This window comes from Mirounga leonina, unplaced genomic scaffold, assembly GCF_011800145.1.
Source record: "Mirounga leonina isolate KUSES-001 unplaced genomic scaffold, KU_Mleo_1.0 Mir_165, whole genome shotgun sequence".
Lineage (NCBI taxonomy): Eukaryota > Metazoa > Chordata > Mammalia > Carnivora > Phocidae > Mirounga > Mirounga leonina.
This window is the reverse complement of record NW_023270415.1, coordinates 24,202,374-24,225,948: the sequence shown is the minus strand read 5'-3', so window position 1 is coordinate 24,225,948 and position 23,575 is coordinate 24,202,374. Positions and strand designations below refer to the sequence as shown.

Sequence of the window (23,575 nt, the reverse complement as noted above, 5' to 3'; positions counted from 1 at the left end):
TTTTATCTGTTGTAAGATCTCATTCTATCCTGTTAACAGTCTGAGGTAGATATTTAATTACGCAGAAATTAAGATAAAGATGATTATTCAGAGTTACATATGTACCTGGAAAGCAGGTATTGATTTTTTTCAATTAAATATATCTTTTACAGCATATTCTAACTTATACTCTTAAGGTTTGTGCTTTGCTTACATTTTGAACAAATAAGTGACAGATCCTATTATCCTAAACCCTAATTCTTGTTTCTTAATGATAGATCTGCAGTTTGAATTGTAGGTCAAACCAAACTTTCCACTCTTTGAGGACAATATTATCGGTCATTTTATTCAGCATGTTTATTTAAGGCTTGATGTGTGCCAAATCCTGGCTATAATGTGCTTTTTCCACTACACAGCATGTTTCATGCTTTATGACATTTTATTGTCCTGAGTAACTTCTTTATTAACACTTAGCAAAGTCAGTGAAGGTAGCCCAGCCTGGCAAATCTGGAAGGTAAAAAATTTTGAACTCTACCTCTACAGTGGGGAAAAAACCCAAATTTAAATATTCTTCCAAAGTTAAGACCTCATCTCAATGAGGCTTAATGCTGATGACAGCTTTTCATCTACAGCAAGAAATGTAGTGATTGAGGAGATAAAGTAGACTCAGAACTGTATTTTACTTCATTTGGAGTCAGTGTTTCTGGGTAACTTAAGTATTTTGTTTGGAGTGGTAATTTTCAAAACACCAGATAGATAACTTCTGAACTAGCTTGAGAAATTCAGGTTTGATTCTGGGGTTGTAAACTCATTGCCTCCTGAATGAAGCCAAGGTGGATTATATAAAGTATGTGTGATGCATACATTGGGTTCATGATATAGATCATACCCAGCCTAAAGAGCCTCATTTAAAAGGAACAGCTATGCTTCAGCTCTGGTTGATTAACTTGTTTTCATCTGTCGCTCTTAATGTTCACAAAAAGCTTGAATTCTACGGGTTCAAAACTGAATTTAATCTCAGCTGCCTCCAGCCTCACATGGACAAAGATCAGCTATCCCTGCCTGTTTCTCTTACTGTATTTCTTTCAGATTAATAGCACCACCATCCATCCAAACTAACATCCTCTAGTCATTCTCATTTCTTCTCTTTCTTCCTCCTCCCATCTAGTTACCACTAAATCCAGTCCATTCTGCATCCTAATTATTTAGTCCTTTGATTGCTGTGGTTGTTTGCTAGTTATGTCCCAACTCTTTTCTAGTAGTTTTCAGTCTGACTTCCTGGCCTTCATTCTGTCTTAATTTCTCCAGTACATCTGCCACACCATTGTTAGAGTTACTCTTTTTTTTTAATAGGAAAAGCCTCCTATCTGCCCCTTCTAGTTGTACCTCATTACTCTTCCTCTGAGTAAATTTCTTCTCTGGTTTTTATTGCCAATTTTTCTTTGTAGATTTACCTTTTTTTTTTTTTCCAAGATTTTATTTTTTTTACTTGACAGAGACACAGAGGGAGAGGGAACACAAGCTGGGGGAGTGGGAGAGGGAGAAGCAGGCTTCCCATGGAGCAGGGAGCCTGATGTGGGGCTCGATCCCAGGACCCTGGGATCATGACCTTAGCTGAAGGCAGACACTTAACGACTGAGCCACTCAGGCGCCCTGATTTACTTTTTTTTTTTTAAGTATATATGTATTTATTTATTCTAGAGAGTGAGAGGGGCAGAGAGAAAGGGAGAGAATCCCAAGCAGATTCCACAGGAAGTACAGAGTGGTAGTGGCTCAATCTCCTGACCCATGAGATAGGACCTGAGTCCAAACCAAGAGTTAGTTGCTTAGACTGACTGCACCATCCAGGTGCCCCCCTTGTAGGTTTACTTTAAATAGTATATTGTTTTGCTTTTTTGAAGATTAAATAAATGAAATCATACTCTGAGTTTTTCTGACTTTGATGTTTAATCCATTTTGATGATGTGTAGTACATTTTTAAGGTTAAGTAGTATTCTATGTTATAAAGTCTATCATTATTTTACTCCTAACCTATTAGGAACAGTGCTGCTTTAAATATACCTCTTTCCTGGTGCACATGTGCATGGTTTTCTTTAAGGTATATATCTAAGAGTGGACTTGATGGGTTGTACCATGTCTTTGTTTGGTTTTACCAAATGTCAGAAGTGGTTAAATCAGTTTATGTTTTTGCTGGTAGTACAGGAGTCCCAGGGATACCACATATTCTTGTCTGAGTTAATTTTTGTAGGTGGTATCTCATTGTGGTTCTATTTTACATTTCCTTGATTAATAGAGAGGTCAAATACTATTTGTTTATGGACCATTTGTGTTTCCTCTTGTATGAAATGCCTGTTGATTGTTTTTGATTCATTTGTCCTTTATTGATTTACAGTTCTTTTGTATGGCTAAATTCTTTTCCCAGTTGCGGATTTGTTTTTTCACTTTCATGGTATCTTGATGAACCCCAAAGAAAATTTGTCAGTGTTTTCCTTTTGTTCTTACTAAGAAATCCTTTTCTACTCTGACTGAGCTCATGAAATTTACCTAAATTTTGTCCTAAAATGTTGTCTTCCAAAAAGTCTTATGGTTTAGCCTTTCACATGTAAGTCTTTTAATTCTTATGGTTTGAGGCAGGAGTATTATTTATTTATTTATTTACTTACTTACTTGCATACTTACTTACTTCCTACCCGATTTGTCTCAGTCCCATTTACTAAGAGCTTTTCCTGTTTGGTCACCAATCAGATTTCCAAATAGTATAGGTCAGCTTCTGTGCTCTCTCTCTCCTGTCCCATTTGGTCTATATATGTCCATATTTCACAGTTTACGATGAAATCTTGATACACACTAGGGTTAGTCCTGCCATCTTGCAAGTCTGGATGTCTTTTCTTAAGCCAGATATTAAAAGAAATTTGCAAAAATGTAAAATAATGCTATTCTTAATAGTTTTTGTATCAGAAATAGTTATTTTCATAAAATACTTGTATGTTATTAAGCAGTGTTTATTTTTATTTATAAGTGAATTAACAGACTAAAATTTCACAGTTCAAATTTCCAATACAGTAAGTATCAATATGTGTATTTGCCACAGATTAGCAAAAGCTCTTTGGGGTACTAAAAAATTTGTTTAAGTATAAAAGGCTTCTAAAACCAAAAAGTTTAAGAGCCATTGCTCTAAACATTTAAAACTATAATTTAGTTTATGTTAAGTACACTTTTAGCTATATTCCACAGGGAGTACAGAGTGGTGGTGGCTCAATCTCCTGACCCATGAGATATGACCTGAGTCCAAACCAAGAGTCAGTTGCTTAGACTGACTGCACCATCCAGGTGCCCCCCTTGTAGATTTACTTTAAACAGTATATTGTTTTGCTTTTTTGAAGATTAAATAAATGAAATCATACCCTGAATTTTTCTGACTTTGATGTTTAACCCATTTTGATGATGTGTAGGTTTTATAGGTAATATTTTGATGATAATTTCTGAATATATTTGGTCTCTACTATGATTTCGTCTTTGATCACTGAATTGTTTAAAAGTATGTTTTAAAATTTCCAAGTGTAGGGATGCCTGGGTGGCTCAGTTGGTTAAGCGTCTGCTTTTGGCTTAGGTCATGGTCCCAGGGTCCTGGAATCGAGTCCCGCTTCAGGCTCCTTACTCAGCAGGGAGCCTGCTTCTCCCTCTGCCTGCCGCTCTCCCTGCTTGTGCTCTCTCTCTCTCTCTAATAAATAAAATATTAAAATTTCCAAGTGTATATATTTTCTCCTAGTTCTTTTTGCTATTTCTAACGTAACTGCATTGTCAGAGGATGTGATTTGTGTCATACAGTTCTTTGAAACTTGTGAAGTAGATTTTATGGCTTAACAGTGGTCATTTCTTATAAATGTTTTATAAATGCTTGAAAAACTTTTCTTCTCTAGTTATTAGTGGCAGTGTTTTTAAAATGCTCTATTGATCAGTGAACAGATAGGAAAATAATAACTGCTCTAGATATTTTAAGGCAGAGATTTAATGCAGGTAATTGGTTACAAGGGTGTGGTTAGGACTAGAACCGCAAAAGGGAGGGGAGAGTGTTTGAGAAGAACAAAAAGGAGTTTTGTTTTCAAAAGATCTGGGAGTTGTACTACTTAATGACTGGAACCAAAGAGCTTGCACTTGGTGCTGAGCGGCTGGAGCTACTCAGAAAGTTACTGCTATTGGTAGAAACCCACTACCTGCCCTTGACTTCAATAGGAGACACCTTCAGCAGGAGGCATTATCAGAACCAGGGGATGGGGAATGGCATTTTTTCTTAAAAAAAATTTTTTTTCCCACTGCTTCCTGTTGGCAGAACCTACAAGGGAGTCTCAAAAGTAGTTTGCAGGCTTTTTTGTCTGATTGATTTGTTCATTACTTTGAGATATATTAATAAAATTTCCTGTTATTAAGGTAGATTAATTTCCTTTGCTTATCTGTTTTTGAGGCTGAGTTGGGTATATACAAGTTCTGTGCTTTTGGTGAATTGAACCTTTTATCACTGTCTAGATTTCTTCTTTATCTCTGTTAGTATTTTTGGCCTTAAAGTTGGTTTTACTTGATACTAGTAAACTATGTCCACTTTCTTGTGGCCTGGTATCCTTTTTTGTCCTTTGCCTTTGAATCTTCCTGTGCTTTTATGTTTTAGTTATATCTTTTAAAAACCTCATATCTGTATATATTCACCATCTATTTAACTTTCTTTACCTTTTAAAGAACTTGATCTAATTTTTTTAATAGTAACTGATATCGTGGAATTTATTTCATTTTGTATGCTTTTCATTTGGCCTGCTTTTTTTTGTACCTTTATCTTTCCCTTAGTATGGATTGAGTTTCTTTTTTCTCGTTCGTTTTGTTTTTCCCTTTACTTGTTTTAAAGATATACCTCCTATTCTTTTAGGAGTTGCCCTAGCTTTTTTTTTCCATTTATTTTATTGTTATTCTTGCTTTTATTCCAAACTTTTTGTTAACAAAAATATCAAACATGAAGAGTAGGAAATATAGTACATCTATAGCTTTTTTGTAGATTCAAAGTTAATATTTTCCTTATTTATCTTTCATTTTTTATTGTTTGATAGATTGCTTAACTAACAGTCTTATTGAGAAATAATTTACATACCATGATCATTTGTTTAAAGTATTCAATCTAATGGCTTTTAGTATATTCAGAGTTGGGCAACTGTCACCACAGTCAATTTTTGAAAAGTTTGATGAATGTTTTTACTGAGGTCTAACATACAGAAAAGAGCAGAAATCTAAATGCAGAGTGTACAGATTCACAAAGTGTATTCTATCACACATAAAGAAATAGAATAATAGCTGTACCCCAGGAGCCTTTCTTATGCCCACTCCCAATCACTACTACCTTCTGCTCTCCAAAGGTAATCACTATCTTGACTTCTAACACCATCGATTACTTTGTTAGTGAGCGTTATATAAGTGAAATTATATGGTATGTATTCTTTCCTTTGTCTGACTTCATTTGCTCAACAGTAGTTTGTAAGATGATTCATGTTCTGTGTGGAACTGATTCATTTTTATTGAAGTGTATGAATAGACCATAAATTATTTACCCATTTTACTGTTGATAGACTGTTCCTAGTTTGGGCCTGTCATGAATAATGCTGCTATAAACACACTTCTGCATGTGTTTTGTTGACCTATATATGTTGGATAGATACCTTGGGATGGAAATGGTGGGTGAGTCATAGTTTATATTCAGGTTTACAAAGTGCCAAATGGTTTGTCCACCAAGAGTATGGGAGTTCCACTTCCTGCACGTACTTGCCAACTTGGTCTTGTCAGTTGTTTTTAATGTTAGTTATTTGGGTAGATACATGTTATTACTGTAACATGGCTTTAATTTTCATTTTCTGATGATCAGTGAGGTTGAGTCCTTTTTCATGTAAATTGGTCATTAGGTTGCTTTCTGTAAATTGTGTGTTCTAGTCTTTTGCCAGTTTTTCTGTTTGGTTTGTATCTAATTTAATATGCACCGTTATCAAAACCTAAAGCTTACCAATGTTAATTATACTGGAATTAAAATAATAACAATCATTGTCTTTCAAAAAAAATAAAGCTTATGAATATTTGCACTCTTATTCATGATCCTAAGATCAAGAGTTGCATGTTCTACTGACTAAGCCAGCCAGGCACCCCTGTTTGCACTCTTCTAAAAAAAAAAAGTGACCTTCGAATGTTTGGGTTTTTTTATTTTTATTTTTATTTTTTTTTAAAGAATTTATTTATTTGACAGAGAGAGAGAGACAGCGAGAGAGGGAACATAAGCAGGGGTAGTGGGAGAGGGAGAAGCAGGCTTCCCGCTGAGCAGAGAGCCCGACATGGGGCTCGATCCCAGGACCCTGGGATCACGACCCGAGCTGAAGGCAGATGCCTAACGACTGAGCCACCCAGGTACCCCTGTGTTTTTTTTTTAAAGATTTTATTTATTTGTTTGACAGAGAGAGACCACAAGAGAGGGAACACAAGCAGGGGGAGTGGGAAAGGGAGAAGGGGCTCAATTCCAGGACCCTGAGATCATGACCTGAGCCAAAGGCAGTCACTTAACCAACTGAGCCACCCAGGCGCCCCCCTTCGAATGTTTTTAACTGCCATCACATGTCTTCCAATTTATGTGTTGATTGCCCTGTATCTTGGTTTTGTCCGATCTTAATCTTACCAATTGATATTTTGGGCTCATGTCTTTTATTGAAGTCCAGAATCTAAAAAAATTTAGAAACCAAAACTTATATGTAAATTGACCATAGATTTTTCTAGTGGTGAAACCTGACCTGAATGAACATGAGACTGCATAGTCTTGAAAAAAATTCCACGTACTGTAAATATTTACCTACCTAAGTGCTAAATCCTAATTTGTTTGATGGGGTGCTCTTTTATGACATTGTTGTTTTTATAAAATCAGAAATTTCTTGATTTTGAAATACATCTGGCCCCAAGAGTTTTTTCATAGGGAATCATGGGCCTATATTGTTTTATATTCAATGTTTAGATTTACTTACATATTTGTTTTTGCTCACCATTCCTTCTTGGATCTTTTTTTAAATTTTTGTTTGTTTGACAGAGAGAGACACAGCGAGAGAGGGAACACAAGCAGGGAGAGTGGGAGTGGCGAGAGGGAGAAGCAGGCATCCCGCGAAGCAGGGAGCCTGATGCGGGGCTCGATCCCAGGACCCTGGGATCATGACCTGAGCTGAAGGCAGACGCTTAACGACTGAGCCACCCAGGCACCCCCTCTTCTTGGATCTTAAACTTGTCATTTAGGATCATTTTCCAGAAGGAAGTCAGGATTTATTGTATAGTTGGTTACTATTGGTGGTAAACTTGTTTTGTCTGAAAATATCTGTATTTCACCTGTGTTCCTGAAACTTAGTTTTGCTAGATATAGTAGTTAAAATTGTCCATTGTTTTCACTTACACTAAATATAAAATTCCACTGTTTTCTAAGTTCTGGCGTTACCAGTCGTCCATTGTTACTTTTATAAAACGAAAGCCATCAGCCTAATTTCCGTATCTTTGTGGATAATATATCTTTTCTTTCTGGGTTTAGGATTAGCTCATTTTAGTTGATATTCTGTGCTTTTTTAAGTTTGGAATTCTGTTTATGCTGTTGGAATTCATTGGGTTTCTTGGACCTGAGGATTGATGTCTTCAGCAACTCTAGGAACTTCTCAGTCATTATCTCTTTGTAAATGTTGCCTCTTACTCTCTTTTGTGTTCTTGTCTCATAATTTTATCTCTATTTCTCTGTTACATCCTCGATAAACTCTTCAGATTATTGTCTAGGTACTAATTCTCTCTTCACCTGTTTTAATCTGCTATTTAATCTGTCCACTGAGTTTTTTTAAATGTTTTATTTAGTTATAATTTATATGCCATAAAATTCAACCATTTAAAGTGTACAGTCAGTGGTTTTTAGTATATTTACCTGCTTGTGTACCCTTCCCCATAATCTAATATTAGAATTATTTTTGTCATCCCCAAAAGAAAACTTGTACCCATGAACACTCTCCATCACTTCTCTCCCCATCCTTCGGGCAGACACCAGTCTACTTTCTGTATCTATAACTTGCCTGTTCTGGACATTTCATATAAATGGTATTATATATGTAGTCTTTTGTGACAGATTTGTTTGACTTAGCATGTCTTTTTGGGGTTCATCCATGTTAACAGCATTTGTCAGTACTTCATTCTTCTTTAATAACCAGATACATTTTGTTGTCTGGACACATTTGCTTACCTATTTATCAGTTAATGGACATTGGGTTGCTTCCTCTTTTTGGCTGTTGCAAATAATGCTGCTGTCAGTATTTGTGTGCAGGTTCTTAATGTGGATATGTTTTCATCATCCATTGCCCTTAAATTTATTTTTTAATTATACAAGGAATTCGCTTCTACATTCTTGCTGTAAAAGAGTCCTAGTATAAAAGTGTATAGTGCAAACAGGGATGTCTTCTTTCTCCTCCCTTTCCACTCCTTGGAGGGGACTACTGTAAAATAGTTGGATGTGCTTCCTTCTGACCTCCTTTGTATGCATTTATATAAATAAAATTTCTTGCCTTTTTTTTTTTAAGATTTTATTTATTTGTCAGAGAGAGAGAGAGCACAAGCAGGGGGAGCGCCAGGCAGAGGGAGAAGTAGGCTCTTTGCCGAGCAAGGAGCCAGATGCAGGACTCGACCTCAGGGATCGTGACCTGAGCCGAAGGCAGAGGCTTAACCAACTGAGCCCCGAGGCATCCCAAATCTCTTGCTTTTGTTTTAACATAAAGAAATTATATGAATTTTGAGGCTTTTTAAAAATTTTTTTTAATTTAAATTCCATTTAATTAACATATAGTGTATTATTAGTTTCAGAGGTTATTTATTGATTCTCAGTTGCATGTAACACCCAGTGCTCATTGCATCAAGTACCCTCCTTAATGCCCATCACCCAGTTATCCCATCCTCCCACCCATCTCCCCTCCAGCAACCCTCAGGCTGTTTCCTATAGTTGAGTCTCTTATGGTTTGTCTCCCTCTCTGCTTTCGTCTTATTTTTCCTTCCCTTCTCCTATGTTCATATGTTTTGTTTCTTAAATTCCACATATGAGTGAAATCCTACAATATTTGTCTTTCTCTGACTTCTTTCGTTTAGCATAATAACCTCTAGTTTCATCACTGCAAATGGCAAGATTTCATTCTTTTTGATGGCTGAGTAATTCCATTGTATACATATACCACTTTTTTTTTTTTTTTTTTAAGATTTTATATATTTGAGAGAGATGAGCCAGCAGGGGAGTGGAGAGAGCACGCACAAGCAAGGAAGGAAGGACAAAGGGAAAAGCAGACTCCCCACTGAGCAGGGAGCCCAATGCAGGGCTTGATCCTAGGACCCTAAGATCATGACCTGAGCCGAAGGCAGCCACTTAACCAACTGAGCCACCCAAGCACCCCTATACCACATCATATCCATTCATCTGTTGATGGATATCTGGGCTCTTTCCATATTTTGGCTATTGTGGCTCTATTTTTAACTTTTTGAGGAACCTCCATACTGTCTTCCAGAGTGGCTGCACCAGTTTGCATTCCTACCAACAGTGTAAGAGGGTTCCCCTTTCTCCACATCCTCACCAACATCTGTTGTTTACTGAGTTGTTAATTTTAGCCATTCTAACCAGTGTGAGGTGATATCGCATTGTGGTTTTGATTTCTATTTCCCTGATTGAGGCTTGCTTTTTATTCATCAGTATATTTTGGGGTTCTTCTGTTAGTACACATAATTCTTAATGGTTGCATAGTCTTATTTCCATATGCCATAATTTGTGTATAGCTGTTGATAGACACATATATATGGTTTCTGGATTTTGCCCTTGCAAGTAGTGCATTAGTCAACACCCTTATTAATCTGTTTTTAAACATTTACTAAGGCAAAAAGCATTATGTACCAGGCAGTTTTGAATGCTAGGAACACAAAGATAAATAGATATACTTTCTGCCTTAGAGTTGCTCACTCTATAAATTATATATAAATGGTACAAGGACATATATTAATTGGGGGATCTGGTGCTATTCCAGCTAAGGAAGGTAGATTTTTATCATGCTGGGTATTGAATGCTATTGTCTTCTGAATAAGTTCTCATTTGGTCCTTATTAATTTCTTATGTATCTTTCTAGATTCTGACAAGCAAAATTGTTTCCTCAGAGGGATAGAAAATTTCTTTTCCTCCAGGACTTATAGTTGCTTCTGCCAGTTGCCTGGGCATTACTTCCTGGGCCACTTTTGATTAACTTCTTGCCTAAGGTTGCAGGAATTCATACTACAGACCCACGTGGGTGTCCACTTGAGGTTAAGACATTTCATGGAAGAAATTTTTTCTTCCTCTGCCCATTGCTCAGTTCAAAACAGGGGAGTTTCTGTGCCCTCTATCTTACCCTTACACTGAAGAGTCCTTAGTCTTCTGTTAGATTCCTCACTTTTTGGTCTTGCCCCTCTTTGGGTTTGGTAGAAGTCTCCAAGGCGAAATCCAGCCATGATCCTTTTATTTCAGGATTCCTACACTCACTTTTGTTTTTTATAGAATTTTTCCAAGTATCTGCTCTGCCATTCTGCTGAAAAAGAAATTGTTTAGTCTTTGAAACACATTCCTCCTTTGGTTTTCAGTTTACCATGATCCTGGTTTCTTTCTTTGACCACTCTCCTTTTAGGCACTGCTGTACCGTGAAAGCATGTAGAAATTATTACGTATTTATTTCTCTTTAGGTTGTGGGCTGTTTTTAAGAAGAGGAATCTTTAAGTCTTGTCACATTTGCATTCCAGTCTGATTTTTGAAAATGTTAAAATAATGAATACCTCTCTTGGTTGGAGGCTTTCCATTTCCAAAAAGGGGAAAAAGTTTCTACAAGTAACTGTTAGGAACTAAGGTCTGTAGAATTGTATTTAGAATTCAGTAGGAAAGAAAATGTTTCCTTAATTCGCATGAATCAAATTCTGCTTCATTTTAAAATAAGGTAAAATCATTTCATTGCCTGCCTCTCACTCTGAAAGAAGAGAGATAGCTATTGTTACAATCGTTTAATGTTGGGGAAAAAAATAGTAGTTGTTCGATATTGTAATGATGGTAATGTGTTTAGTAGTCTTGTTTTTATTCTATTATGTTCCCCTATTGTTAACCTTCCACCTCCTGTTGGTTGTTAGATGAAATGAGAGAAAAGCATTGTTGGTCATTTCATGTACAGTTGCATTAGCAACCATTAGCATTTATTTCTACATTTCTAATGTTTTTTTATTTCTCCCTAACCTAAATAAGGATTTTTACCTTTTATTAAAAAAAAAAAAAGATTTATTTATTTTAGAGGGAGAGAAAGAGAGCACGTGCAGAGGGGAAGTGTGGGGGTCACAAGAGGCAGAGAATCTCAAGCAGATGCCTTGCTGAGTGTGGAGCCTGAGCTGGGGCTAGATCTCACAACCCTGAGATCACGACCTGAGCTGAAATCAAGAGTCAAAATCCAAGAGTCGGACACTTCACCTCCTGAGCCACACAGGTGCTCCAGAATTTTTACTCTTTAGAATACAGGCATTACCTCAGAGATACTGTGGGTTTGGTTCAGACCACTGCAACAAAGCAAATACCACAATAAAGTAAGTCAGGTGTATTTTCTGGTTTCCCAGTGCATATAAAAATTATATTTACATTATATTATAGTCTGTTAAGTGCAATAACACTATGTCTGAAAAAACAATTTGCATAGCATAACTGAAAAATATTTTACCGGGGTGCCTGGGTGGCTCAGTTGTTAAGCATCTGCCTTCAGCTCAGAGGTCATGATCCCGGGGTCCTGGGGTGGAGCCCTGTGTCAGGCTCCCTGCTCAATGGGAAGCCTGCTTCTCCCTCTCCCACTCCGGATGCTTGTATTCCATCCCTCGCTGTCTCTCTCTGTCAGACCACTTTCTCTGCTTATCTATAAGAAGCAACTCCTCATCTATTCAAGTTTTCTCATGAGATTGCAGCAATTCAGTCACATCTTCAGTCTCCACTTCTAATTCTACTTCTTGCTGTTTCTACCACATCTGCAGTTACTTCCTCCACTGAAGTCTTGAACCCCTCAAAGTTATCTATGAGGATTGGAATAAATTTCTACACTCCTGTTAGTGTTGATATTTTGACTTCTTCCCATGAATTACACATGTTCTTTTTTTTTTTTTTTAAGATTTTATTTATTTGACAGAGACAGTGAGAGAGGGAACACAAGCAGGGCGAGTAGGAGAGGAAGAAGGCGGCTTCCCACCGAGCAGGGAGCCCAGTGTGGGGCTCGATCCCAGGACCCCGGGACCATGACCTGAGCTGAAGGCAAACACTTAATGACTGAGCCACCCAGGTGCCCCGAATTACACATGTTCTTAATGGCATCTAGGATAGTAAATTCTTTTCAGAAGATTTTCAGTTTACTTTGCCCAAATGCATCAGAGGAATCAACTCTATTGGAACTATATCATATGAAATGTACTTAAATAATGAAACTTGAAGGTCACAATTACTCCATGATCTATAGGCTGCAGAATGGATGTTCTGTTAACTGGCATGAAAACAACATTAATCTCTTTGTACATCTCCATCAGAACTCTTGGGTGACCAGGTACATTGTCAGTGAGTAGCAATATTTTGAAAGGAATCTTCCCTGAGCAGTAGGTCTCAAGAGTAGACTTAAAATATTCAGTAAACTCTTACAAACAGATGTGCTGTCATCCAGGCTTTGTTGTTCCGTTTACAGAGCCAGCAGAGTAGATTTAGCATAATTCTGAAGGGCTCTAGGATTTTTGGAATCGTCAATGAGCATTGACTTCAACTTAAAGTCCACAGCTGCATTAGTCCCTGATAAGAGTCAGCCTGTCCTTTGAAGCTTTTGAAGCCAGGCATTGACTTCTTCTCTCTAGCTATGAAAGTCTTAGATGGCATCTTCTTCCAATAGAAGACTGTTTCATCGCCACTGAAAATCTGTTGTTTAGTGTAGTCACCCTCATTAATTATCTTAGCTGGATCTTCTGGAGAACTTAACTGCAGTTTGTATATCAGCACTTGCTGCTTCACCTTGCACTTTCATGTTAATGGAGATAGCTTCTTTCCTTAAACCTTATGAACCAATCTGCCAGCTTCAGACCTTTCTTTTGCAGCTTCCTCACCTTTCTCAGACTTCACAGATTTGAAGAGTTAGTGCCTTGCTCTGGATTAGACTTTGGCTTGAGGGACTGTGGTGGCTGGTTTGACCTTCTATCCAGACCACTCAGACTTTGTCCATATCAGCAATAAGGCTGTTTTACTTTCTTACACTTATGTGTTTACTGAGGTAGCATTTTAATTTCCTTTAAGAACTTTTATGCTGCATTCACAACTGGCTATTTGGTGCATTTTGTTTGATGTGGTATTCTTCAGCTTAAACAGTAATGTACACTATAGAACAACCATAGTAGTACTTTTTTTTACAGAGTCATAACCGTCATCCTCAGCTATGTAAAAAAGTATGTAACAGTGGGCATTGATGAAAATGAGAGTAGCTGAAGAGGCAGAGATCGCATCATTGGGATAACACTTCATGGTTTAGCATGTGCTACGCAAAGTGTGGTCTGTGGACCTGTTACTGAGCCATGCTTTTCATTTAATGAGGAGTTAGAGAAATTATCCCTGATTTCTCCAGTTATTTTCAGTGAGACCGTTTATTTATTTATTTATTTATTATTTTATTTTTTAAAGATTTTATTTATTTATTTGACAGAGAGACAGCGAGAGAGGGAACACAAGCAGGGGGAGTGGGGAGAGGGAGAAGCAGGCTCCTGCTGAGCAAGGAGCTCGATGCGGGGCTCAGTCCCAGGACCCTGGGATCATGACCCGAGCCAAAAGCAGATGCTTAACGACTGAGCCACCCAGGCGCCCCAAGGCAGTATATTTATAGTTTAAGAGCATGTGAAGCAATAAATGTTTGCCAGTATTGATGATAGCACCGAAGATGAGTAGTGTTAAACAAAAATAATGTGACGTATCCACCAAAAATAAACTCTTTTGCTGGGTAATGTAGGGTGGGGTTGCAGAGGGGGAAACAGCAGATAAAGGAAAGAGAAAAGAGGAGAAAGAAAAAGATGTCAGTGACTAGAGGTGAGATATTGTGACAAGTTATTGACAATAAAAATAGAGATGACAGGAAAACAAGGATATCAAATTTTCACAATTTGCTGTAGGGTCAAATGGGCTTATAGATCTCATTGTTATTTAAGGCTCTCACAATAATGTCATTATTATTAGGTTAAATTATGTTCAGTACATATAATGTCAGGAATCTGTGTTAGGATAGAGTTTTACCACATTTATTTAAAAAAAATTTAGGATGTCTGAGATTTTATGTATGTATGTATTTGATGTCTATATAATTTTTTATTTTAATTCTAGTTAGTTAACATAGTGTTACATTACTTTGAAGTGTACAATACAGCACTCCCATACATACATCATACTGTGCTCAGCTCATCATAAGAATACTCCTTAATCCCCATCACCTATTTAACCCATCCCCCCAACCCCCACATTTATTTAAACATTTCTGATATTTAAGTGTTAGTCTTTATATTTATCCATTATCTCATATCCTGATTATGCCAGGGAAGCGTATGGCATATTCAGGCTTGATTTAACATTATGAGTATATATTTGGATAGCATTGATATTTTGAGTTGGGGGAAATGGAATAGGACTGACACCTGCTAAATGCCAAGTCAACATGCCTTCACCTCAGATTGCTAAGAGCTCAAATTGACACTCTTCCCCTCAAATTTCAGCCCCTGTGCTCAAGTTTGTGCACAAAAGTGGGAATAATTATAACCGCAAAATGAAGCAACCCAAACATCTATTTCTGTGGAATATAGAATGGATAAAAGGAGTGTGCTAGGCTGAGAACATCTCCAAAAAGTACATCAAAGAACAATATATATAGCATGATTCTGGTTAGTAAAAAAAAAAAAACCTGGGAAGAATAAAACAAGATGAAACCAGAGAGGGAGACAAACCATAAGAGATTTCTTATGCATAGGAAAGAAACTGAGGCTTGCTGGAGGGAGGTCGGCGGGGGGGGCGATGGGTAACTGGGTGGTGAGCATGAAGGAGGGCACGTGATGGAATGAGCACTGGGTGTTGTATGCAACTGATGAATCACTGAACTCTACCTCTGAAACTAATAATACACTATATTGTTAATTAATTGAACTTAAAATTTAAAAAAAGGAACCCCCCCAAAAAAGAATATAGTGATTATAGTTTTTAATTTCAATTGCTTTTACTTTTCTATATAAACTGTGGCTTGTGCCTTTCAAGGGCTTTACATCTTGTAAGGTTAAGAGTAATAATACATGTGTCTGTTCTTTATTTTGACTGTTTTGTGTTCCTACAGGTCACCTTTGGTTTGAAGCAGCTACTGTAGTGATTCTTAAAGAGGTGGTGGTGGAGAGAAAATATGTTAAGCTCCAGAGCAGCCTTTTCATACCATATAGATTCTCTTTTCAAGCCAGGCCTCTAATAAGCCCCAGTCATAGGGGAGAGTAAATCTCAAGAATAATCCCTCACATGCGTTGAGTTGGAATAAAGTTTTAGGAACTGAACTGGTGTCACTATAAGTGCAGGGTGACAAGTCCTAGGCTACTGTAGTAATATCAGAGCAGAGATTCCCAACACTGGTGATGTGACATACCTGGAATGTCATTCAGTTTTGTGGTGGGTCCCAATACCATGTCATTGATAACTCCCAAAATTGGTCAGTAGTTTTCTTAACCGCCCCCCCCCCCCCCGCCCCGCCGCCCTAAAAGGTAATAAATTAGAATGGATTCATATCATCTTGAACCATTTGCATTCATGAGGAAGGAAAGAAAGGGTGGTATTGGCTGGACTACTGAAGCCAGAGCCACTGAAAAGCCAAACCAGTTCTTTTTTTTTTTAAGTAGGCTCCCCACCCAACATGGGGCTTAAATTCACGACCCTGAGATCAAGAGTTGCGTGCTCTACTGACTGAGTCAGCCCGGCGCCCCAAGCCAAACCAGTTCTGAAAGTGTTTAAGTATTCCTCTCTCAAGGTATCTAGATGCATCAGGATCTTTCTTATTGAGTATATAAATCCACTTGGATCTCTTTTGTTTTTTTTTTTGTTTTTTTTTTTTAGATTTTATGTATTTATATGACAGAGACACAGCCAGAGAGGGAACACAAGCAGGGGGAGTGGGCGAGGGAGAAGCAGGCTCCCCGCAGAGTGGGGAGCCTGATGAGGGGCTCGATCCCAGGACCCTGGGACCATGACCCGAGCCGAAGGCAGACGCTTAACGACTGAGCCACCCAGGTGCCCCCCACTTGGATCTCTTAAGAGCTCAAATTCCTGCAAGTCTTCCAGACTTGAGCCAACATAAAATGAGGGCTTAGATGGAGTTTTCAGATTTATTGTACATTTGAGGTGCTTCCAAACATTTAGGTTCTGGGCCTGGCTGTTTTTGATGAATAAGATAGAAAAAGAAATTCTTTTGCTAGTAACTTCAGGCCTTTTTGCCTGGGAGGGCAAGATTTCTGTGTACTGCTGTTGTGCAAATTCTGGAAATAAAATGGCATATTTAAAGATTGACAGAGATCATGTATTTTTGGTTAGGTGTTAAATACTGAGAAAAGAGGGGCGCCTGGGTGGCTGAGTTTTTAAGTGTCTGCCTTCAGCCCAGGTCATGATCCTGGATTCCGGGATCAAGTCCCACATCAGGCTCCTTGCTCGGCGGGGAGTCTGCTTCTCCCTCTGACCCTCCCCCCTCTCATGCTCTCTCTCTCTCTCTTTCTCAAATAAATAAATAAATCTTCAAAAAAATAAACAATTGAGAAAAGAATCATTTTAGATATTAAATTTACTCAGAAATTAAACTTTTATTAATATAATATTGATAGGTTTTAAATGCACATTTTTTTCATATTTAAACATCTGGAATCGATGTCTTACCAATGGTGTGTTATTGTTTAATTGGCAGCAATTTTCCTTTTCTAGTGTTCCATGAAATAATGGTGCATCTTATGATTGACGATGTTTCTTAGATTCAGAGAATTATGGTACATTTGCAATATATGTAATTAGTTTTCCCATACCTCACCAATTTAGGTACATACAGGGGTGATATTTGGCCAAGAACCATTGGAACTCTTAATTTCTTGGCTTCTTCCCCTCCCAGTGGTTTCTGGGTAGTTTTGCTTCTTTGGTTACAATAGTTACCTTCTGCAGTTATTTCCCATTATCGCCAGTTACCTCAGTCTGTAGCACTGTCTGGGAAAGCCAACCATGTTGCCATGCTGGTATTCACAGGGGGTGGTATCATTGCTTTTGCTAGTGTTTCTCATCTGCTTTTTCTGCACTTTGTCTTCGAAGTTAGGAGCTGAATGCCTCCTCATGAGATAATAGCTTTTTTTTGATTGATGCTACATGGTATGATCTCTAAATAGTTACACTAGTTCTTCACGTCCTGAACTGAGTAGGAATTTTTATTTATTTTTACATCTAGTTTTTTAGGTCCTTCTCTTTTAGCTTCTATGCCCAGATTCAGGAAACTTAGAACCAGTTTCTTTTTTTTTCTTTTTTTTTTTTTTAAGTGATTTTATTTATTTATTTGACAGACACAGCAAGAGAGGGAACACAAGCAGGGGGGTGGGAGGGGGAGAAGCAGGCTTCCCGTGGAGCAAGGAGCCTGATGCGGGGCTCGATCCCAGGACCCTGGGATTGTGACCTGAGCCAAAGGCAGACGCTTAACGACTGAGCCACCCAGGCACCCCATGTTTTATTTTGTTTTTGAGTATAGCTGATGAGAACCAATTGCTTAGAAGATCCAGAGGACCCTTGAGGGGACTGATTGCTTATTTAAAGACATGTCGGGGTACCTGGGTGGCTGAGTCAGTTAAGTATCTGACTTCGGTTCAGGTTGTGATCTCAGGGTCTTGGGATCTTGCTCTGTTTTCAGTGGGGAGTCTGCTTCTTCCTCTTCCTCTGCCTCTTCCCCCTGCACGTGCGCCCATGCACACACACACACACACACGCTCTCTCTCTCTCTCTCTCAAAGTCTTTTTAAAAATAAATAAAAGACATGTCCTTCCTTCTCCAGTGAATTATTGTTCTGAGAAGAATACACCCTGAAGGATAAATTCCGTTTTTTGTGAACCTGCCAAATAGACACACCACTTGATCTTCTATTCTTTGTGTCTTTTTTCAAGTTGTGATTTTAAGTGCATGGATGAATTATTACTTTTGTTATTGAGCTTTAGTAAATACTCATTAACCCCCAAACTTTTGGCCCTGCTTTATCTCTTTATTGGAGAGGATGTGGATTTGCAAAGTAGTTTACTGCCTAGTAGCTATAAGACAATAAGCAACTGGCATGAATTGTCTTTTTTTTTTTTTTTTTTAAGCTTTTATTTATTTATTAGCGCAAGAGAGAACATGAGCTGGGAGAGAGGCAGATGAATAGGGAGAGGCAGACTTCCCCTGAGCAGGAAGCCTGATGCAGGGCTTGATCCCAGGCCCCTGGGATCATGACCTGAGCCAAAGACAGAGGCTTAAACAACTGAGCCACCCAGGCGCCCCATGAATTGTCTTTTTAATGTAGTGACTCCACCCCCTCAGTAAAAAAAAAAAAATGTCCTGTGAATGTTTTGGATTCTGACCTATGATACTGAAATGAAAAGTGGATGCTAGCCCTTTCTCATCACGGAAGTTTGGAGCAGAGGTCCTGCATTATCTATTGCTATATAACAGATTCCCCCAAATTCAGTAATTTGAAAGAACAAACATTTATAATCCCTTGCAGTCCAAAGGGTCTGGAATCAGAGGCTTAGCTGGATGGTTCTGACTTGGAGTCTCTTTTTAGTTTGTAGGCAAGATAATGGCCTGGGCTGCAGTCATCTGAAAGATTGGTTAGGGTTGGATAATATGCTTCCAAATCATGTGGTTATCAGCAGGAGGCCAGTAATCTTAGCATGTGAGCTTTTGAATTGGGCTGTTCACAGCATGGCAAGTGATTCCACAGAGAGTAACCAAAATGTAAGCCATAGTCTTTTAGAGCCTAATCGTGGGAGTAACATATCATTTTTGCTATATTCTGTTGGTCACACTGACCAATTTTGGTACAGTGTGGGAAGGAACTACGGAAAAATGTGAATATAAGGAAGCAGAGTTAATTGGAGATTCTCTTGGAGTTTGGTCATCACAGGTCTCTTTCTTTGTGATCATGTAAGTAGCATCAGGATGTGGAAAACATTTCTTTTTCCATAGTACCCTTTATCATTATGTTCAGGAGACCTAGGGCTAATCATACCAATAAAACTCTTCTTAGCTTACCTTTCTATCCTTATGTTTCAGTTAGTAGCTTTGCAAATTGACTTTCCTATACATCCTTGATTTGATAGTAAGGGCTTTGCTTTCCCTGTTTTAATGACGTTCTCAAGATCTGGAGAATTTCTACAGCACTGTTACCCAAAATGTGGTTATTGAAACAAGACTTTTCCAAGATACCTTACACTAAGGAGGTTCCATTACTTTTGGAAACCTCTGTGTTACCTTCTTCCCCTTGGAGGATCATTCATTGAGGAAATCAGTTTCTCCTTTTTGTACCCAGTGTTTTTAAAAATTTACTTGATCATTGAATCGCTATATTGTATACCTGAAACTAATATGACAGTGTATGTTAACTATACTGGAGTTAAAATAAACTTAATAAAAACATTTACTTGATCATATAACCCACACTTGTTATAAGTGGAATAAGTTAAAAACCTTGTTATAACAAAAATTTATCACAAATATATTCCTTTATTCAAAACAAGTTATTCAGGCAGCTTTATTTCTGTATTTTAGATAATTAAAATTTTTCTTAAGTACTTTTCAATTTGTAATTATTTTACATTTTGGAAGACAGCTGAGGTCAGAAATTGCAAGTAGCTGATACTTTATTTCACTGTCAGTAGCGATTGTGATATTGAAAGATCTGAGGAAAGGTTTCATTCTTGGCCACTTAAAGAGCCATTTAGGAGATTTTTTTTCCCCACTTTTACTGATTTATTAGCAAATGTTTTTAGCATATTTTAGGCCCTGGGTTTGCTGTGATCAACAACATAGTCTGTCCTCCTTGTGAGGTGACAGCCGGAGAAGTGTAGGAGGTAACTACAGAAGGACCACAGAGACCAAAGCAAAGGCGTGATGGTCTACAGATAGCTGCTTGTGGGCCAAGTGTGTGCCTATTAATAAGTTCTTGTTCAGTGATTCTCAATGGAGAAGGGAGGAGTTTTCTAATCTGTAATGGTGTTGGGTGATGTTAAGCTTATTTAAGGTATCATACACTGAAAAGATGTGGAAACATTTGCTATATTGTTAGTATTATTTCATTGTCCGGAAAAAGCACAAGCTAGCTTTTAAGCAGAGAATTGTTCAGTTCTGAACAGATATACATGCTTGTCTGCTTTAATCCAAGAAAAGATGCTCATTAAGAGTCTTTATAGTGGGGCACCTGGGTGGCTCAGTCGTTAAGCGTCTGCTTTCAGCTCAGGTCATGATCCCAGGGTCCTGGGATCGAGCCCCGCATCGGGCTCCCTGCTTGGCGGGGAGCCTGCTTCTCCCTCTCCCGCTCCCCTTGCACGTGTTCCTGCTCTCTCTCTCTCTCTCTCTCTCTCTCTGTCAAATAAATAAAATCTTTAAAAACAATTTTTTTAAAAAAGAGTCTTTAATAGTTACATGCAATTCTAATAACATCGGTTATTTGGTTTTTAAACCCATAAGCTATGGGCTTCTGTGGTTTTTGTTTTGCTTTGTTGTATACTGAAAAAGAATGTCCACTAGTGGTAACATGGGAAGAGTTGAGCAATAAAAACTATATAAACAAGAATGTAAAATATAGCCATTTGGGGGCATCTAATATGTAGAGAAAAAACTGTATCTCAGGCCATGGTATGTTCTATTCTAGTATTGAAGGTTTAAATTATGTATAGATATCCTGTTTAAAAATGAAAACAAATACGGTCTGTAAATTGTAAATTAAAAGTTATTCAGAACATTTTCCAAAGGCTTTTTGCATGTATGATTACTCGTATAGTGTTTTTGAAAAGCTTGTATGTCTGAAATGACACATTCTTTAAGGATGATGGAGAACTGTGGTTTTCATAATTGGAAAGTAGTAAAGGAAACACTGCTAAAACTTTTAAGCAGCTATAACCTAGGCTGAGATCTTATAACCTCAGTGGAGTAACAATGAAGTTTTGTAGGTAGCTGTCTGCTCTTCATAACCACTTTACAGCATCAGTGTTAACAGGATATTTAGAAATGTTTTGATTGTGAATTATAGGACAAACAATTAAAAACTAGAGAGGCATATAAGATATATACAAGATGTAAAGGACTTGAAAAGGAAAAAGATGTGAGCATTTGGAGGAAATTTAGTCAAGGATTTCAGTCTGTGAAGCTAGAGGATGTTTATATTGTCATTTTTTTCAAAGTACAAATTATTGTTGATATTCTTTTCTAGAAACGACTGCAGAAAGAACTGTTGGCTTTGCAAAATGACCCACCTCCCGGAATGACATTAAATGAAAAGAGTGTTCAGAATTCAATTACACAGTAGGTATTTAATTTTTGAAGTACTTGTTTCTTTTATTATTAGTGTAAAGTATGAATATATACTTATTTTTAAAAATGGAGAAATTTGGGGTGCCTGAGTAGCTCAGTTGATTAAGCATCCTACTCTTGATTTTGGTTAAGGGTCATGAGATCAAGCCTCGAATTGGGCTCTGCGCTCAGTGGGGAGTCTGCTTGAGATTCTCTCTCTCCTTCTCCCTCTGCCCCTCTCCTCTCTCTCTCTCTCTCTCTCTCTCTCAAATAAATCTTAAAACAAAAAATAAAATGTGGAATTTTCATATTTCATCCAACTCTCTTCCATCAAGAGGTAAATAAATAGATCTTATTCTATGCATTTATATACCCCATTTTGTGTTACATAATAGTATCATACACATTGTATATAATGTATGATTTGTTAACCTTTTTTTTTTTAAACCATATGTTGATTAGTAATGTTTTAAAATGTTTCCTGCCAAAGAGGCAGCATATAAAAACTTTGGTCTGACTTTGTTTATGAAATGATCTTCATCTAAAATCGAGCAGTTTGGCATGTGGTTGTTTTATCAAATTTTTCAAAACCGCATGTAAAGGTTTGAAGAGGGTAGTAGTCAAGAGGTGTCTCCAATCCCTGAACACATTAATTGCCCTGTAAAGAACGGTAACTGAATGTCGGACTCTTCAGCAACCTCTTTTAATAGTAAGAAACTTCTTCATGAGGATAAAAAAGTGAAGCATAGAGGGGAAGACACAGAAGTGTTCTAATTCTGCTCCTTCCTTGGGTGCAAAAAAGTCTTTTCCCAGATACGAACCCAAGAAGAGTAGAAAGATATGTATGTGTCCTCTTGTAAAGATGTCTAGAGTATCATCCTAAGATCTCACAACCCAGTATAGTCTATTTTTATTACTCCTTTAACTTAATAGTTTTGTTAGACAAAGGTAAATGCTCTGAAATTGGCAGGGGGCAGGAATTTAAAATAATGGAATCTCTCCTTAAAACCTTCAAAAACATAAAAGGGATAGGATAGGCAGCAAGATAAAAAGTATACTGTAGACCAAATTGTAGGACAAAGAGGATAATTCAAATACTTAGTGATATTCTAGGTCCAGAAAGCAAAAGTGACCAAAATTCATGGACATACTTATCCTTTTAGAGAAACAATTTTAGTTACCTTTGACTTTGAGATTTGAGTCCATACTTACCACGGAAGTCCAGCTTTTTTAAAACGGGGATATGAAGAATGGATCCATTGATGTTTGGATGGATATATTGTTGTTTGAAAATTGAGTACAGATCTCTAGCTCTATAACAGTCTTTTTAAAACATTGCTGGGTTCTCGAGCATTTTTAGGTTCCCTGCAAAATTGAAATTTCCCACATACCCTCTGCTCTCACACATGCACAGCCTCCCCCATTATATCAACATCCCCCACCAGAGTGGGACATTTGTTACAATTGATGAAGTATGATTGACACATCATAATCCCCCAAAGTCTGTAGTTTGCATTATAATTCATTCTTGGTATTGTATGTTCTAAGGATTTGGGCAAATGTTCACTGACATGTATCATCATTATGGTATACAGGATATTTTCACTGCCCTAAAAATCCCCTGTGCTCCAGCTATTCATCACCTCCCCAGCCACTGATCTTTTTACTGTCTCTGTGGTTGTCCCTTCCCCAGACCGTCATATAGTTGGAATCATACCGTATGTAGCCTTTCAGATTGGCCTTTTTTACTTAGTAATATGCATTTAAGGTTCTTCTCTTTCTTTTTGTGACTCTCGATTGATTTTTCATTTCTATCAAACAAAATTTGAATATGGAGCACATATTTAGAGTGTATGACATTTGTTCTATATAATTAAATGAGATTTTTTTTTCTGTATAATTAAACAGGTAGATTATATTCCATTTTCATTGGTAATAATCAAGTGCTTC

General features: G+C 37.6%; 1 protein-coding gene across 1 annotated transcript in view; it reads left to right on the top strand.

The window, feature by feature from the left end:
* Positions 1 to 23,575, top strand: part of UBE2W (ubiquitin conjugating enzyme E2 W) — a 74,553-nt gene that overhangs the window by 18,748 nt on the left and 32,230 nt on the right. Inside the window, exon 2 of the mRNA XM_035011358.1 lies at positions 21,546 to 21,637. Coding sequence (XP_034867249.1) covers positions 21,546 to 21,637 — 92 coding nt within the window. The remainder of the gene's footprint in view (positions 1 to 21,545; positions 21,638 to 23,575) is intronic.